The following is an 18452-nucleotide window of genomic DNA, read 5'->3' as shown; positions in this document are numbered from 1 at the left end:
GGTCCACTGCCGATTCCAGCCTCCTGATTGGCTGGAATCGGCACGTGACGGGGCGGAGCTACACGGAGCCCCATAGAAGACTGCAGAAGACCCGGACTGCGCAAGCGCGGCTAATTTGGCCATCGGAGGGCGAAAATTAGTCGGCACCATGGAGACGAGGACGCCAGCAACGGAACAGGTAAGTATAAAACTTTTTATAACTTCTGCATGGCTCATAATTAATGCACAATGTACATTACAAAGTGCATTATTATGGCCATGCAGAAGTGTACAGACCCACTTGCTGCCTCGGGACAACCCCTTTAACACAGGGGTGTTGTCTGTCACTACACACAGAAGTCGAGGTATGTGTGTCTTTTTATTCCAGATCAAAGAGGGAGATATGTATTAACCCCTTCAAAACTGCGAGGAGAGAAAAATATTAACCCATTCAGGACTGACAGCTGGGGGAGAGGAGGGTTATCCACTTCAACACTGGCAAAGTTTAGACCTAAGACTTCTAGTAGCCCATTAATATGTACTTTAGTTTGTGAGTCGGGGGCTTATAGAGAGGGACAATCCTATTACACAGGGACATACCCCACTGCAGGAGACACCAACCCCCCCGGCAGGAGGGTCTGGGACCCGGTGGTCTCCTATGGCTCCATCTATGATCAGCCATCCTCCTTCCATCATTATCTGTGCCAAGTACAAACTAAATGTGGATGACATGTGATACTGTTATAGATAATAACACACCATGGGCATCTATATTATGGGTGTAATTACGGGCACCACATCGTAATATGATTATCCGTTATTTAGAAGGGTAAAAGTTTTCAAATAGAAAATATGAATGTAAAATATATCTTTGTAAACGAAGCAGATTCCTTCATCATTTGCTGTCAGTGCTATTCAGAAAAGAGTATCTGCTAAAATAATAATAGTTTTTATATATAATACACACATACATACACATATTTACATATTCAACACTGTTTTACAAAACAGGAGAGAACAAATACAAAAGCAAAGATGCAAAAACCACAGAGCACTGGTGTACGTTGACACCACCGTAAGCTAGGGGCTTGACAGGGCTTAGATTGAGGAACGCCCCTGTCACACCCCTACCTTCCGATTTGTTGCCGACACAGCACAGCTCAGAGGGCGATGGAGTTTAAGTTGGGATGGAGGGTTAGGGGCATGGAAGCATTTACACCTAATAATCAAAGGCTAACAATTAAACTAACCCTAACCAGAACCATAACCATATACTTACTAACTAAGTAGGGCAGATAGCTGCATCCCCTCAACATGCAGGTAGACTGGGGTGGCAGTACCAACGTGTATCACTTTTTGAGGTGCAGGGCAACCAGCGGAACTATTATAGCGTCATTAATAGCTTGCTGGTCTGCATGGTGCACTACATGTATCAGAAGGTCTGCCACTTTGTATCCACTCTGTGTGGGAGTATATGCCAAGCAGCTACCCCCCTCTATATTAAGAGGCAGTGTGAGTAGCTGTTTTATCAATGTCCCTCACAGGTGTAATTAGCTCCCACATTTGGTAGTCTGCTACCTGCATGTTGAGAAGATGCAGCTATCTGCCCTCTTGAGTGAGTGAGTATATGGCCATTTTCTGTAATTGTTTTTATATTTCCCCTTCTGTGACGTAACCCGAACCATAACCCTTCATCCCAGGCACCTAGCACATTCGCGCCCGTGTCCGCTGCAGTTAATAACGAAGCCTCCCGTCCCCTTGTGAAGCTGCAGCAAATAATTGGCTGCCAGCTGAGCTGGGTAAAAGCCCTCCCCTCTCCTCCTCTCCATGAGTTCTTCCTACAGCCTTCCCATTGGCCGTGACAGTGACACAGTCATTTGACTCAATCAATCCCGATCGCGCACACATCACATACACAGCTTTACTCCATCCATCCTGATCCCCACACATCACATATACAGCTCTACTCCATCCATCCTGATCCCCACACATCACATATACAGCTCTACTCATTTATCCTGATCCTCACACATCACACACAGCTCTACTCCATCCATCCTGATCCCCACACATCACACATACAGCTCTGCTCCATCCACCCTGATCCCCCCCGACAACACACACACAGCTCTACTCCATCCATCCTGATCCCCACAAATCACACATACAGCTTTACTTATCCATCCTGATCCCCACACATCACACACACAGCTCTACTCCATCCATCCTGATCCCCACACATCACACACACAGCTCTACTCCATCCATCCTGATCCCCACACATCACACACACAGCTCTACTCCATCCATCCTGATCCCCACACATCACACACACAGCTCTACTCCATCCATCCTGATCCCCACACATCACACACACAGCTCTACTCCATCCATCCTGATCCCCACACATCACACACACAGCTCTACTCCATCCATCCTGATCCCCCACACATCACACACACAGCTCTACTCCATCCATCCTGATCCCCCACACATCACACACACAGCTCTACTCCATCCATCCTGATCCCCCACACATCACACACACAGCTCTACTCCATCCATCCTGATCCCCCACACATCACACACACAGCTCTACTCCATCCATCCTGATCCCCCACACATCACACACACAGCTCTACTCCATCCATCCTGATCCCCCACACATCACACACACAGCTCTACTCCATCCATCCTGATCCCCCACACATCACACACACAGCTCTACTCCATCCATCCTGATCCCCCACACATCACACACACAGCTCTACTCCATCCATCCTGATCCCCCACACATCACACACACAGCTCTACTCCATCCATCCTGATCCCCCACACATCACACACACAGCTCTACTCCATCCATCCTGATCCCCCACACATCACACACACAGCTCTACTCCATCCATCCTGATCCCCCACACATCACACACACAGCTCTACTCCATCCATCCTGATCCCCACACATCACATATACAGCTCTACTCATTTATCCTGATCCTCACACATCACACACAGCTCTACTCCATCCATCCTGATCCCCACACATCACACATACAGCTCTGCTCCATCCACCCTAATCCCCCCCGACAACACACACACAGCTCTACTCCATCCATCCTGATCCCCACAAATCACACATACAGCTTTACTTATCCATCCTGATCCCCACACATCACACACACAGCTCTACTCCATCCATCCTGATCCCCACACATCACACACACAGCTCTACTCCATCCATCCTGATCCCCACACATCACACACACAGCTCTACTCCATCCATCCTGATCCCCACACATCACACACACAGCTCTACTCCATCCATCCTGATCCCCACACATCACACACACAGCTCTACTCCATCCATCCTGATCCCCACACATCACACACACAGCTCTACTCCATCCATCCTGATCCCCCACACATCACACACACAGCTCTACTCCATCCATCCTGATCCCCCACACATCACACACACAGCTCTACTCCATCCATCCTGATCCCCCACACATCACACACACAGCTCTACTCCATCCATCCTGATCCCCCACACATCACACACACAGCTCTACTCCATCCATCCTGATCCCCCACACATCACACACACAGCTCTACTCCATCCATCCTGATCCCCCACACATCACACACACAGCTCTACTCCATCCATCCTGATCCCCCACACATCACACACACAGCTCTACTCCATCCATCCTGATCCCCACACATCACACACACAGACAGCTCTACTCCATCCATCCTGATCCCCCACACATCACACACACACACAGCTCTACTCCATCCATCCTGATCCCCCACACATCACACACACAGCTCTACTCCATTCATCCTGATCTCCAGACATCACACATGGTTTTAGTATGATTGAGTCCTACAAACACTGATCAGCCCCTGGTCATGTGATCCATGACTCCTGTCATTCAAGTAACTGATCAGATGAAGGTGACATCATCACAGGGCCCGTAAACACACCGGTGAGGTCTGTTACTTCACCCAGAAGTGGAGGTCTGTGTGTCTTTTCATGCCAGATTAGTGACGGAGGGGGGTATTAACCCTTTCAGAACTGCCGGGAGAGGGAAATATTAACCCCTTTAGGACTGACTGCTGGGGGAGTTGAAGGGTCTCAGGCTGCCTGGGGGTCTCTGTGTAAAGGTTACACCGGCGGCCATTATTGCGCTTATCAGCGGGCGTTTTGCGATTCATTTGGGGGAAATGAAACTTCTTATTGGAGGTTTCCGCATTTGTCCCCCGATTCGATCGTCTTCCACAGACCTTCCCTGCGCATTTTTACCCGCTCTCAAAATGCCGTACACATGCGCAGAAGTCGGGGAGAGCTCAAGAAATTTTAAATCTCCTTGCTCCCGACTACCAAAGGTACCCAAGAGCCTGTAGCAGTGACCAGAGGCGTTGTTTCAGCGGCCCCCAGTCATGTGATCACTGTTATAAAAAGTTAGTGACTGACATCCGGCCGGTCTCAGATCGGTGGGGGGAGATGAAACTTTTTACTGGAGGTCTCCGCATTTTACCTTGATCGTGAAAACGCCAGACGCATGCGCAGAAGCCGGGGAGGGCTCAGGGAATTTAAAGTCAAAGGTAGCCGAGGGCCCGTAGCAGTGACCAGAGGCGTCGTTGAGCGATTCCCGGTCATGTGATCACCGTTATCCAATGGTATAAAAAGATAGTGACCGACATCAGGCCGGTCTCAGACGAGCGGATCGGAATCGCCAGTTCTGCAAGCATTTGATCCGTGGTAATACGCAGATCAATCAGATGCTACGGATTACACAGCTCCCTCATAATAGCGGGTCGGAATTGCGTAATCCACTCACAGAAACTACATTACGTACGGACTACGAGTATCTGTCATCGCTAAGCGACGGCGCAGGAAATATAAACAAACAAAGGTGTCCTGCGTATGACCGGCCGTGTGCGCCCGGCGTTCTTCAGACCGCTACCTGTAATACGTAATTTACAAGACGCCCCGGGAACGCTCGCCTTCCTGCAGTCCCAGGAGCAGCTTGTTGAGCGCCTTCTCTGTGAGACCGCCGCACCTCAGCAAGATTACGGAGCCTCACAGAGCGCCACTTCTTACACCCCGTCCCTGCCGCTGAAGTCACGAAATACCCCCCCAAAAACGTCTTGGCTTTGCAGCAAGCATGGGAGGAGGAGGGAAAAAAATGGTAATCATAATTGTTTCCTTCTGCTTAGATTAATCCTAGATACAGTGTAGTTCTCAATACTAACAGTGTACGTCACCGAGGAGAACCAAAAGGTAAAACTACATGTGTGCAAGGTGTAAGTACATCAGGATTGGGTGCTTGAGTGAAAGTGCGAGAGATTATAAAAAAAAGTGTGTGAGCGGTTGCGCAGAGGTGGCAGCGTGTGAGCGGTTGCGCAAAGGTGGCAGCGTGTGAGCGGTTGCGCAGAGGTGGCAGCGTGTGAGCGGTTGCGCAGAGGCGGCAGCGTGTGAGTGGTTGCGCAGAGGCGGCAGCGTGTGAGTGGTTGCGCAGAGGCGGCAGCGTGTGAGTGGTTGCGCAGAGGCGGCAGCGTGTGAGTGGTTGCGCAGAGGCGGCAGCGTGTGAGCGGAGTGTGAGCAAGTCTATCTTCACTACTTCCACAAGTAAATTGTAGATCCCCATTAGGATGAGCTCCATGCCTGGCAATGCCGTCCAGTGTGCTACTTGTGCAATGTATGCGGTCCTTGATCAGCCGATCGAGGGTTCATACTGTAGCGCAAGATGCGTGCACGTCGAACATTTAGAAGCCAAAATCTTGGATCTAAATGGGTAACTGGCAACACTGAGAGCCATTGACATCATTGAAAGGTGTTTGGTTCTCACTGAGCAGACACTCGCTGGTGTAGAGGCGGGGGAGGATGGTATATACTGAAGAGGAGGGGGAGCAGGCAAGAAGCTGGGTGACAGAAAGAAGGAGGGGTAGAGGGAAGAGAACCAGGAAGGCTAGTCCTGAACTGGCACAACCAAACAAGTCTGCAACGTTGGCAGATGAGGAGGATGCCATTACAGAGCCAGTACTGCTGCAGCACGACATGCCCTCTGAATGCCAGGGAGATGACTGCTCCAGTGAGACGGGGACGGGGAGCGCAGGGCAGGCTAGACAGGTGCTAGTGGTGGGGGACTCAATTGTAAGGGGGACAGATAGGGCAATCTGCCATAAAGACCGGGATCGTCGAACGGTGTGTTGTCTCCCTGGCGCTCGAGTTCGACACATCGCGGATCGGATTGACAGATACTGGGAGGGGCTGGTGAGGATCCAGCGGTCATGGTGCACGTTGGCACCAATGAACAAATTAGAGGTCAATGGAGGGCCCTCAAAAGTGATTTCGGGACTTAGGGTCCAAGCTTAGGGCGAAGACCTCCAGGGTAGTTTTCTCGGAAATACTACCTGCACCTAAAGCCATACTAGAAAGGCAGCAGGATCTTAGGGAGGTAAACAAGTGGCTCCTGAGTTGGTGTAAGAAGGAGGGTTTTGGGTTCCTGGAGAACTGGGCTGATTTTGTTGTCGGCTACAGGCTCAACCATAGGGACGGGCTGCATCTTAATGGGGAGGGTGTAGCTGTGCTGTGGGAGAAGATTGGAGGAGTGTTTAAACTAGGGACTGGGGGGAGGGCAAAAAGATAAAAAGGGGGGGTAGTCAGTATAGCTAGCGACCTGGGACCAAGTAATGGGAATGGGGGTCGGGCAGGGGGTGGGGTTAGTACAGTTAGAATTGATAGATCAGCCAATAGTACCATTATCAACAAAACGAATTTAAAGAACAAAAAAAATTGTATAAATTGTATGACCACGAATGCAAGAAGTCTGATCGGCAATGTGGGTGAGCTTGAAACGAGAATGGGCGATGAAAACTATGATATAGTCGGAATAACTGAAGCATGGCTTGATGAAAAGTGCGATTGGGCGGTGAATTTACAGGGTTACAACCTCTTCAGAAGAGACCGTGGAAACTAGAAAGGGGGAGGGGTATGTCTGTACATTAAATCGTACTTATTGCCAAGGCTATGAGAAGATTTAGGAGTAGGAGATGAACACATGGAATCTCTGTGGGTAGAAATACAGGGAGAAAAAATAACAAAATCCTGATAGGGGTTTTCTATTGGCCACCAAAAGCAACAGAAGAAACTGAAACCTTACTACTAAGGCAGATAGAAGTGTCAAACCGCAATTAAGTAATTATCATGGGGGACTTTAATTATCCAGATGTAACATGGGAGAACAAAACCTGCAAATCTCACAAGGGTGATCAGTTCGTGAGAACAATTAAAGATAACTACCTTTTCCAACTTGTGCTGGAGCCAACTAGAGGGAGGGCCATTCTGGACTTAGTACTAACTAACAAACCGGACGAATAAAGGGGGTACAGGTTGAGGGGCACTTGGGGAACAGTGACCACAATATAATCAACTTCTAGCTGTCATTCAATAAGAAGCCTTATCAGGGAGTGATAAATAAACTAAACTTTACTAAAGCAAAATTTGATCAGCTTAGAACTACTATCGGTAACATTAATTGGGACAACATCCTCAAAAATATCAGTACAGAGGAGAAATGGGAAAAGTTTAAAAGGATCCTAATCACCACATGTGAGCAGTTCATTCCCTTTAAAAATAAAAGAATCTCAACTAAAAGGAAACCAATGTGGCTCAACAAGACGGTAAAAGGGGCAATAAACGAAAAAAAGAAAGCGTTCAAACTACTAAAGCAAAAAGAAGCGCTAAATTCATATAGAGGAAAAAAAAAACAAAACATGCAAGGATAAGATCAAAATTGGTAAGGAGGAGGCAGAAAGACTAATCGCCAAAGAGAGCAAAAACAACCCAAAACTATTTTTCAACTATATTAACAGCAAAAGGATTTGTACTGAGAGCACTGGCTCTTTAACAAATAATGCAGGAGAAATCATTGAAGATGATGGAGGGAAGGCAAACCTATTAAATAGTTTCTTTTCAAGTCTACTCTCAAACGAAATGGAAATGTCATATGAAATGCAGGGGAATAAAATGAATCCCCCACAAAATATCTCATATCTAATGCAGGAGGAGGTGCGGAACCAGTTAAAGAAGATTAAAATCGATAAATCGCCAGGCCCAGATGGAATACACCCAAGGATACTAAGGGAACTAAGTGATGTCATAGCTAGGCCGCTATATCCAATATTTGTGGATACTATCAAGACCGGGGTTGTACCATTGGATTGGCCCATTGCCAATGCGGTTCCAATTTACAAAAAGGGGTCCAAAAGTGAGCCTGGTAACTACAGGCCGGTAAGTCTCACTTCAGTAACTGGAAAAATATTCAAGGAGTTTCTGAGTGACGCCATCGTAGAATACCTCAAGGAGAACAACTGAAAAACTCCTCACCAGTATGGGTTCATGAAGGGTCGATCATGTCAGACCAATCTGATCAGCTTCTACAATGAAGTAAGCTCTAGGCTGAACCTGGGAGAGTCTATTGATCTTGTATATCTGGACCTCTCTAAAGCATTTGACACCGTGGCACATAATAGGCTGATATATAAAATGAGACAGCTCAGATTGGGTGAAAACGTGTGTATCTGGGTAAAGAATTGGCTCAGAGATAGAAAGCAGAGGGTGGTAATAAATGGTTCATACTCTGATTGGGCCACCGTTGCTAGTCCGGTGCCACAGGGTTCAGTATTAGGCCCCATTCTGTTCAATATATTTATCAATGACCTGAGTGCACAGTAAAATATCAATATTTGCAGATGACACAAAATTATACAATATAATCAATGCAATGGAGGACAATGTATGGCTACAAACACACCTAGATAAGCTGGGGAATGGGCAGAAAAATGGCAAATGAAGTTCAATATTGATAAATGTAAGGTTATGCACATGGGCAGGAGAAACAAATGTCACCAATATACACTAAATGGAGTACTGCTGGGGAAACGTGAGATGGAAAAAGACCTGGGAGTACTAGTGGATTGTAAATTAAACTGGAGTAACCAATGCCAGTCAGCTGCTGCAAAAGCTAATAAAGTATTGGGGTGCATTAAAAGAGGTATAGGGGCAAAGTACGAGAACATTATCCTCCCACTATAGAAGGCACTTGTCAGGCCTCACATGGAATGCTGCGCACAGTTCTGGTCACCAGTGCTCAGGAAAGATGTTACAGTGCTGGAGGGGGTTCAAAGAAGGGCAACTAAACTAATACATGGAATGAAGGGACTGGAATACCCAGAGAGGCTATCAAAATTGGGATTATTTACCCTGGATGAAAAAAGCGGCTAATAGGTGATCAAATAACTATGTATAAGTACATGAGGGGACGATACAAGGATCTCTCCCATGATCTGTTTATACCCAGGACTGTGACGGTAACAAGAGGGCATCCGCTACGTCTAGAAGAAAGCAGATTTTATCGCCAAGACAGAAAAGGGTTCTTTATTGTAAGAGTAGGATATTACAGTATATAAATCTTAGGTTAATTGTTAATCGGGCTATACAGGCAGTAAGGAACTATTAGAGCTTGATCCAGGGATTAGTCTAATTTCCATTAGGGAGTGTTGTAGGAATTTTTCCCCCCAAAGGGCTAATTGGCTTCTGCCAAACAGGCTGGACTAGATGGCCATTGTCTTCCTTTGGCCTTACATACTATGTTACTATGTATGTTACTATGCAATGTTTCCACTTATTCTCTCCAGTAAATGTATTTTGTACTTTGGATTTCTGTGGTTTTTATATTGGATCATTTTTCTGTCCACTCAGGTCCCCGCAGTATAGGATCCTCTGTTGTTCTTCACTGCATAAGAGAATTTCCCTGATTAATCCGTCTAGGATGGAGAAGGACACAAACAAGATGGTGGAGAGGGTATTAAATCTCAGCCTAGAGATAATCTTCCAGCTTACTGGAGAGGTGAGAGATTCTGATGATGTCACATTACATCATTCTTATCTATGGAAATAACAGATGATATCACTGGAGAGAGGGGAGATTCTGATGATGTCACATTACATCATTCTTATTTATGGTATTACCAGATGATATCACTGGAGAGGTGATGGATTCTGGAAATGTCTGTAGTGATATTTATTACTGTCTCCCCATACACAGGATTACACAGTAGTAAAGAAGACCTCTAGTGATGGCAGTCGGACCCCACTGTGTAATGGATGGGGAAGATCCCTGAGCCCAGTCACGGGGCCCCCACCTCACCCCCTGATACATGAGGACATCAATTTACAGAAGATTCTAGAACTCACCAACAAGATGATTGAGCTGCTGACTGGAGAGGTGATGCTGCAGGGAATACTGGGACATTATACAGTAACAGCACTGGAGGCTTCTGGGTAATGACTGTATATTGTGTTGTCAGGTTCCTATAAGGTGTCAGGATGTCGCTGTCTATTTCTCCATGGAGGAGTGGGAGTATTTAGAAGGTCACAAGGATCTGTACAAGGATGCCATGATGGAGACCTGCCAGATGCTCACATCACCAGGTAATAGACAGGACTAAATACACGGGGACTTTATTGTCTGTATGTAAAGAATGACTTCAGTGTCTCTGTGTTTCCTCCAGTTCCATCCAGTAAGAGAAGCCCACCAGAGAGATGTCCCCGTCCTCTTCTTCCACAGGACCATCAGGTAGATGGAGATGTCCCTCCTATCTGTAGAAGGCTGTGAAGCTCTTGTCTTCAGTCTTATTAGATGTCTTCTACATCATGATTAATGATCATTTCACATGACTTCCCCAACCATCTGCTGACTTTTATAATATTTGTCTCACAGCTTTTGTATCAGGATGAAGATCTGATCAATATTAAAACTACAAACACAAATGTGAGGGGCGATCAGCGGGGTAAAGAGGAGATTCCTACAAGTAACCGCTCAGGTGAGTAGTAACCACTAAATACAGCAGAGAAGAGTCACAGATTCTTCTCGGTCAGCGGCTGCAGATAGTTATGTAGGTTTATAAGCTCTGTAATCTGTCAGTTTCCACTGGATGTTCCCCCATTCAGTCAAAGTACAAACTAAATGTGGATGACATGTGATACCGTTATAGCTGATAACACATGATGGGCATCTATAATATGGGTTTAATTATGGGCATCACTTCATAATAATGACGCGATTATCTTATGTATTGTATCCGTTATTAGGAAGGATAAAATTTTTCGAGTAGAAAATCTGAGTGTAAAATCTATCTGTAGTCCGGATATATAATATATATATGTGAACGAGGCCGTTTGCTGCCAGTACTTTTGAGAGAAGAGTATCTTCTGAATTTTAGAACTAATGAACCATTATAATAATAATAATAATAATAATCTATATTTATATAGCGCCAACATATTCCACAGCACTTACAGAAGAGGGGAGAACAGATCCAAAGATGCAAAAACCATGATTACATCTAGTAATCAGTTGATGGAGACAGTAGGGGTGAGGGTCCTGCTCCAACGAGCTTACATACTACAAATAATGGGGTGATTCAGAAGGTCTAGGGGCTGGAGATGTGTAAGATATGGTGAGTTGGAGAGTAAGGGGTGCTATACACACATAACAATGGTCCGACTTAAGCCGTATATTGGCTGAATCGGTGTGACTGCGTCCGAGTAGTGGCTGGAAAGCAAGATGAGCCTGGCTGCCACATTCAGGATGGATTGGAGGGGGTAGAGTCTGGCGTGAGGGAGGCTGATCAGCAGTGTGTTACAATAATTGAGCCTAGAGTGGATGAGGAAAACCAGTGAGTGTTTTTAGCGTGTCCACAGTGACAAAGGGACAGATTCTTGCAATGTTCTTGAGGTGCACCTGACCTATTGGGGCGAGACATTAGATGTAGGGGGTAAAGGAGAGATCAGAGTCGAATATAACCCCAAGACAGCGGGCGTGCTGTCCGGGTGTTATGGTGGTGCCACGCACTGAGATGGAGATGTCAGGATGAGGTCGGTTAGTAGAGGGCAGAAACACCCGCAGGTCAGGTGTTGAGAGGTTCAGTTTTAGGTAGAGAGAGGACATAATATTAGAGCCAGCGGACAGACAGTCGGTGGCATTCTGGAGGACCGGTTCTGTGATGACATGGGAGGAGGTATGTAACTACGTGTCATCAGCATAGAGATAGTACTGATAGCCAAATATCCTTATGGTTTGTCCAATAGGGGCTGTGTAGATGGAGAAGAGAAGGGGGCCAAGGACTGAGCCCTGCGGGAACACAACAGCAAGGGGAAGGGGAGGGGCCAAGGACCACGCCCTGGGGAACCCCAACAGCAAGGGGAAGGGGAGGGAAGATAGAGCCAGCAAAGCATACACTGAAGGAGTGGTCTGATAGATAGGAGGTGAAGCATGAAAAGAGCATTTTCCGTTAGGCTGATGGAGCGAAACATGTTGAAGAAGAGTTTGTGGTCAACGGTGTCAAATGCTGGGGAGAGGTCAAGGAGGATCAGTAGGGAGTAGTCGCCCCTCAATATGACTATTAGGAGGTTGTTTGATACTTTTGTAAGCATGGTTTCTGTTGAGTGTAGAGGACCATTACTTCTTATTAGACTCCCAGACTCCAGATTGTGGAGACATAGACCCGGATAACAGTAGATTCCTTGGAGGATGGAAGGTTGGTGCTATGAGTGTCAGGGATGCTTCTCTCCAGGGACTGGAAGGAAGAAAGCTGGATGCTGGATCATCATTATCGTATCAAAAAATCTCACTGCAACCAGGAAAGATTAATATCATCTTAGAAACGTCCCACATGAGGGCTTGTTTTTTTGTTGGACACGTTATATATGGTAGGAACCAATTGAAATACCAGAAATATTATAACTGTATGTGGGGGGGAATGATGACCAAAAGAAGCTAAATTTAGCAGGTGAAGATCAAGTAGTTCTCCTACAGATCTGCTCCGATGGTCTGCACTGTGCCAGTAAGATGCAAGCTGGAGACCCTTCTTAAAGAAGAGCCAAGCGGTTTTGATGCTCGAACACTTCCTCAAAGAAGTTATTGAGCGACGACGTTTCTCTGACTAGTGAAGGGGGTCCGAGCTTCATTGATGATCTGAATAGTGATTTGATCAATTCCTTATCTGCTGTTGCACCACCACTGTAGATAAATGGTAGGACGGCACTGGTCGACCTTGTAACTGCGAGCATGATGTGGTTAGATTACCCATTTTATACTTAGAGTAGAAGGGGCCACATAATGCCATTAGCTGGAATCTGCTGTATGCCATGTGGTGTACACTGGGGGTGAGGGCAATTTTGGTCTTACTATAATGGCTGCTGCATTAGGGGGCTGACCCTGAATAGGCATAAAAACGAGGTCATAGTGACTGCAGTGATCCTGAGAACAGCCCAAGGAGTGGGCAAAAGGTGTTTCCCTCCCACTTCACAAAAGTTTTGTGCGAGAGTAAGATTGCCCTTCTGTGCCATGAGAGGGAGTCTCCCTTCTTCATGAGTAGAGTAGGGGATGCAGCTGCAGATGCAATAGTTGTAATTGACGTTAACGAGGCCAAATAGAAACATGTCTCAGCATTCAAACACATTTAATATCTCAGTATCCGCGCGGTGAGCTGGCATTTTGAATCTACATCACATTTAATATCTGAATTAGACTGCACAACTCTTTATACAACACGCATGAAAATGTAGAGTTTTTATCTCATGTTTTAATTAACCCCTTCCCACTCCAGGACGTACATTTACGTCCTGGATAGAGATTAGCGAGTATACTCTCTAAAGGCAATTGCTCGAGCGAGCATTGACTTTAGTGAGTATCTCCCCGCTCAAAACGGAAGGTTCGGGTGCTGGCAGCGGGCAGGGAGCTGCGGGGCGGAACGGAGGGGAGATCTCTCTCTCTCCCTCTCTCCCCCCTGCTCCCTCCTGCTGACTGCCGCTACTCACCGCTCCCGCGCGGGCTGCCTTGAGAGACTGCCTATCAAAATGCAGTATAGCATTACATCATACTGCAGGAGCGATCAAAGTATCACTATATTGTAGTCCCCCAGGGGGGCTTAAAAGTAAAGTGAAAAAAGAGCAATAATGTTTTTTTAAATGTAAAAAAAAAGATAATGTAATTAAAGTTTAAATCACCCCCCCTTTTGCCATATCTATAATTAAAAAGTCTAAATAATAAAATAAAAATTCATATTTGGTATCGCCACGTCCGTAAAAGTCCGATCTATCAAAGTAGCACATTATTTACCCCGTATGGGGCACGTCGTCCGAAAAAAATAATAAAGAACGCCAGAAATGCACTTTTTCAGTCACTCTGTCTCCCAGAAAAAAGGCAATAAAAAGCGATCAAAAAGTCATATGTATTCCGAATTAGTATTATCGGAAACTACAGGACATCCTGTAAAAAATGAGCCCTTGCAAAACTATGTTGACTGAAAAACAAAAAAGTTATTGTGCGCACAAAATGACCGTAGAAAATAATTGAAAAAAAAAATAAATGTCTTTGAAAAAAAAAAGAGTAGTATGGTAAAAAAAACCTAAACAAGTTTGGTATCGTAGTAATTGTACCGACCCATAGAATAAAATTATCATGTCGTTTGTGTTGCAGTTTGTGCGCCATAGAAACAAAACGCACTGAAACATGGCGGAATGTTGTTTATTTTTCATTTTACTCCACTTAAAAGTTTTTCAGTACATTATATGGTACATTAAATAGCACCATTGAAAAATACAACTCGTCCCGCAAAAAACAAGCCCTCATACAGTGAAGTCCATGGATAAATAAAGGGGTTATGATTTTTTTAAGGGGGAGGGGAGGAAAAAACGAAAATGGGGGGAAAAAAAGGGGCGCGTCATGAAGGGGTTAAAGCATAGAGCCCATCCCCCAAATCAAGGTGAACCTTATTGGATAGATTCCTGTTTTTTAAAGATATATCTCTTTGGGCCAGAAAAGCCTCCAAATAAATGTTCAATGTAACCATACAGCCCGATATCCTTGTTTCCTCCTCCCCTCTACTCTGGATTGTGATAAAGTGCATGTAGCTCTAAGGGAGTTTGTGAGACGGACACCACCTAATAGCACTGACTCAAAGGAACCTTTATAGTTCACCACTGGGCATGTACTAGAAGCATAGTGACAGGTACACTGATATATGAATCTATGAAGATGGAGGCTTCACCATAGAAGGGGAAAACTGCAAGAGAACAGTCTGGTGGTCGAACATGATCTGTTGGTCCTCACTCTGAGGTCTACTGTTAGCTTGTGATCTGATTGCTTTTTACTGTCTAATGGCATTTTGCTATGTGACTCGTAATTTATATAGAAATGTTCTAGAATAGCAGTATCATTTTTATTTATGTTCAATAATAGTAAAATCAGCTTTATTCTTGGCAGATGACAGTACTGGGAGCTCAGAAGGACAACTGATAGCTGCAGATTTTGAAGCAGATGATGATAGTAGACAAAATAGAGATGAAGAAACTGCCATTATCCCTGATATCACCTCAGCCCTTCACAGCAAAGATCCGTCATCTGATCCTCTTATACAGGTCCCATCTTCTGATTCATCAGTAACTGATAAGCAGAAGAAAAGTCACAGAAAACGAGATCTTCAAAGTGCTCACACAGGAGAGAAGCCGAATTCATGTTCAGAATGTGGGAAATGTTTTACTACAAAAGGATATCTTCTTGTACATCAGAGAATTCACACAGGGGAGAAGCCATTTTCATGTTCAGAATGTGGAAAATGTTTTACTAGCAAATCAAATCTCATTTCACATCAGATAAGTCACACAGGGCAGAAGCTATTTTCATGTTCGGAATGTGAGAAATGTTTTACCAGGGAAGCAATTCTTCTTGTACATCAGAGAAGGCACAAAGGGGAGAAGCCATTTTCATGTTCAGAATGCGGGAGATGTTTTACTACGAAAGGATGTCTTGTTGTACATCAGAGAACTCACACAGGAGAGAGACGATTTTCATGTTTAGATTGTGGAAGATGTTTTACTACTAAAGAATATCTTATTGTACATCAGAGAAGTCACACGGGGGAACAGCCATTTTCATGTTCAGATTGTGGCAAATGTTTTTCTAGGAAATCTAATCTTGTTGCGCATCAGAGAAGTCACACAGCGGAGAAGCCATTTTCCTGTTTAGAATGTGGCAAATTTTATACTAGCAAAGCAAATCTTGTTCTACATCAGAGAATCCACACAGGAGAGAAGTTATTTTCATGTTCAGAATGTGAGAAATGTTTTTTACAGAAAGCAAAACTTGTTAGACATCAGAGAATTCACACAGGAGTGAAGCCATTTTCATGTTTAGAATGTGGAAAACGTTTTATTGTTAAAGATCAACTTGCTAAACATCAGCGAATTCACACAGGGGAGCAGCCATTTTCATGTTCAGAATGTGACAAATGTTTTACTAGCAAAATCAATCTTGAAGGACATCAGAGAACTCACACAGGAGAAAAGCCGTATTCATGTGCAGAATGTGGGAAATGTTTTACTCAGAAATCAAATTTTGATCTACATCAGAGAAATCACACAGGAGAGAAGCCATTTTCATGTTCAGAATGTGGGAAGTGTTTTAAAAATAAACAACGACTCGTTATTCATCAGAGAATTCACACAGGAGTGAAGCCATTTTTATGTTTAGAATGTGGAAAACGTTTTACTGTTAAAAATCAACTTGTTACACATCAGATAACTCACACAGGAGAGAAGCCATTTTCATGTTCGGAATGTGACAAAAGTTTTACTAGCAAAGCATATCTTGTTGTACATCAGAGAACTCACACAGGAGAAAAGGCATATTCATGTGCAGAATGTGGGGTGGGTTTTACCAGCAAAGCATATCTTGTTGTACATCAGAGAATTCACACAGGGGAGAAACCATTTTAATGCTCAGAATGTGGGAAGTGTTTTGTAAATAAACCGCAACCTGTTACTCATTTGAGAATTCACACAGGAGAGGAGCTATTTTAATGTTCCCAATGAGGAAGTAAAAACAATCACAGAAAATAGCCGTTACTTACTGACTGAGGAGAGCATATAGATGCATCCTCCTCTCACCATGCAGGTAGCTGACTACCAAATGGAGGAGCCAATAACACCTGTGCAGGACACCGATAAAACAACCACTCACACTGCCTCCTGATAATGAGGGGGGTGGATCCTTGGTGTAAACTCCCACACATAGTGGATACAGGGTGCCAGACCATTCTGATATATGTAGTTCACCATGCAGACCAGCAACCTATTAATAACCCATGATAATTCGGCGCGTTGCCCTGCATTTCCATCAGTAAGTGGATGTTTTATCAGTGTCCTGCAAAGGTGTTATTGGCTCCTCCATTTGGTAGTCAGCTACCTGCATGGTGAGAGGAGGATGCATCTATATGCACTCCTCAGTCAGTAAGTAACGGCCATTTTCTGTGATTGTTTTTACTTCCTCATTGGGAACATTATATGCGCGGTCCTTTCACGCGCGCGCAGATCATAGTTTCACATTAGTGATGCGATGGGTTTTGAATCACAAAATCCTCCCATCACCTACATGGAATCTGCGCTGACAGTCCTGGGATGTTCTGCTGTAGACGGAGCGCTGCAGATCTCTTCTTCTCTGACAATCCTGGGATGTTCTGCTGTAGACGGAGCGCTGCAGATCTCTTCTTCTCTGACAATCCTGGGATGTTCTGCTGTAGATGGAGCGCTGCAGATCTCCTCTCCTGTGACAATCCTAGGATGTTCTGCTGTAGACGGGGCGCTGCAGATCTCTTCTCCTGTGACAATCCTGGGATGTTCTGCTGTAGACGGAGCGCTGCAGATCTCTTCTCCTGTGACAATCCTGGGATGTTCTGCTGTAGACGGAGCGCTGCAGATCTCTTCTCCTGTGACAATCCTGGGATGTTCTGCTGTAGACGGAGCGCTGCAGATCTCCTCTCCTGTGACAATCCTGGGATGTTCTGCTGTAGACGGAGCGCTGCAGATCTCCTCTCCTGTGACAATCCTGGGATGTTCTGCTGTAGACGGGGCGCTGCAGATCTTTTCTCCTGTGACAATCCTGGGATGTTCTGCTGTAGACGGGGCGCTGCAGATCTTTTCTCCTGTGACAATCCTGGGATGTTCTGCTGTAGACGGGGCGCTGCAGATCTCTTCTCCTGTGACAATCCTGGGATGTTCTGCTGTAGACGGAGCGCTGCAGATCTCCTCTCCTGTGACAATCCTGGGATGTTCTGCTGTAGACGGGGCGCTGCAGATCTTTTCTCCTGTGACAATCCTGGGATGTTCTGCTGTAGACGGGGCGCTGCAGATCTCTTCTCCTGTGACAATCCTGGGATGTTCTGCTGTAGACGGGGCGCTGCAGATCTCCTCTCCTGTGACAATCCTGGGATGTTCTGCTGTAGACGGGGCGCTGCAGATCTCCTCTCCTGTGACAATCCTGGGATGTTCTGCTGTAGACGGGGCGCTGCAGATCTCTTCTCCTGTGACAATCCTGGGATGCTCTGCTGTAGATGGA

General features: G+C 45.4%; 1 protein-coding gene across 1 annotated transcript; it reads left to right on the top strand.

Moving 5' to 3' along the window:
• Positions 1-311: 311 nt before the first annotated feature.
• On the top strand, positions 312-16930 carry LOC136629141 (oocyte zinc finger protein XlCOF7.1-like). Its single transcript, XM_066605290.1, has 7 exons — positions 312-344; positions 9755-9902; positions 10101-10280; positions 10363-10486; positions 10567-10631; positions 10776-10878; positions 15324-16930. Exons 2-7 carry the CDS (start codon positions 9825-9827, stop codon positions 16832-16834), a joined length of 2061 nt encoding a protein of 686 aa, XP_066461387.1. The 5' UTR covers positions 312-344; positions 9755-9824; the 3' UTR covers positions 16835-16930.
• The last annotated feature ends 1522 nt before the right edge of the window (positions 16931-18452 follow it).

The sequence above is a fragment of the Eleutherodactylus coqui genome, chromosome 5 (assembly GCF_035609145.1).
Source record: "Eleutherodactylus coqui strain aEleCoq1 chromosome 5, aEleCoq1.hap1, whole genome shotgun sequence".
Taxonomy (NCBI): domain Eukaryota; kingdom Metazoa; phylum Chordata; class Amphibia; order Anura; family Eleutherodactylidae; genus Eleutherodactylus; species Eleutherodactylus coqui.
This window is presented reverse-complemented; position numbering and strand designations above follow the sequence as displayed.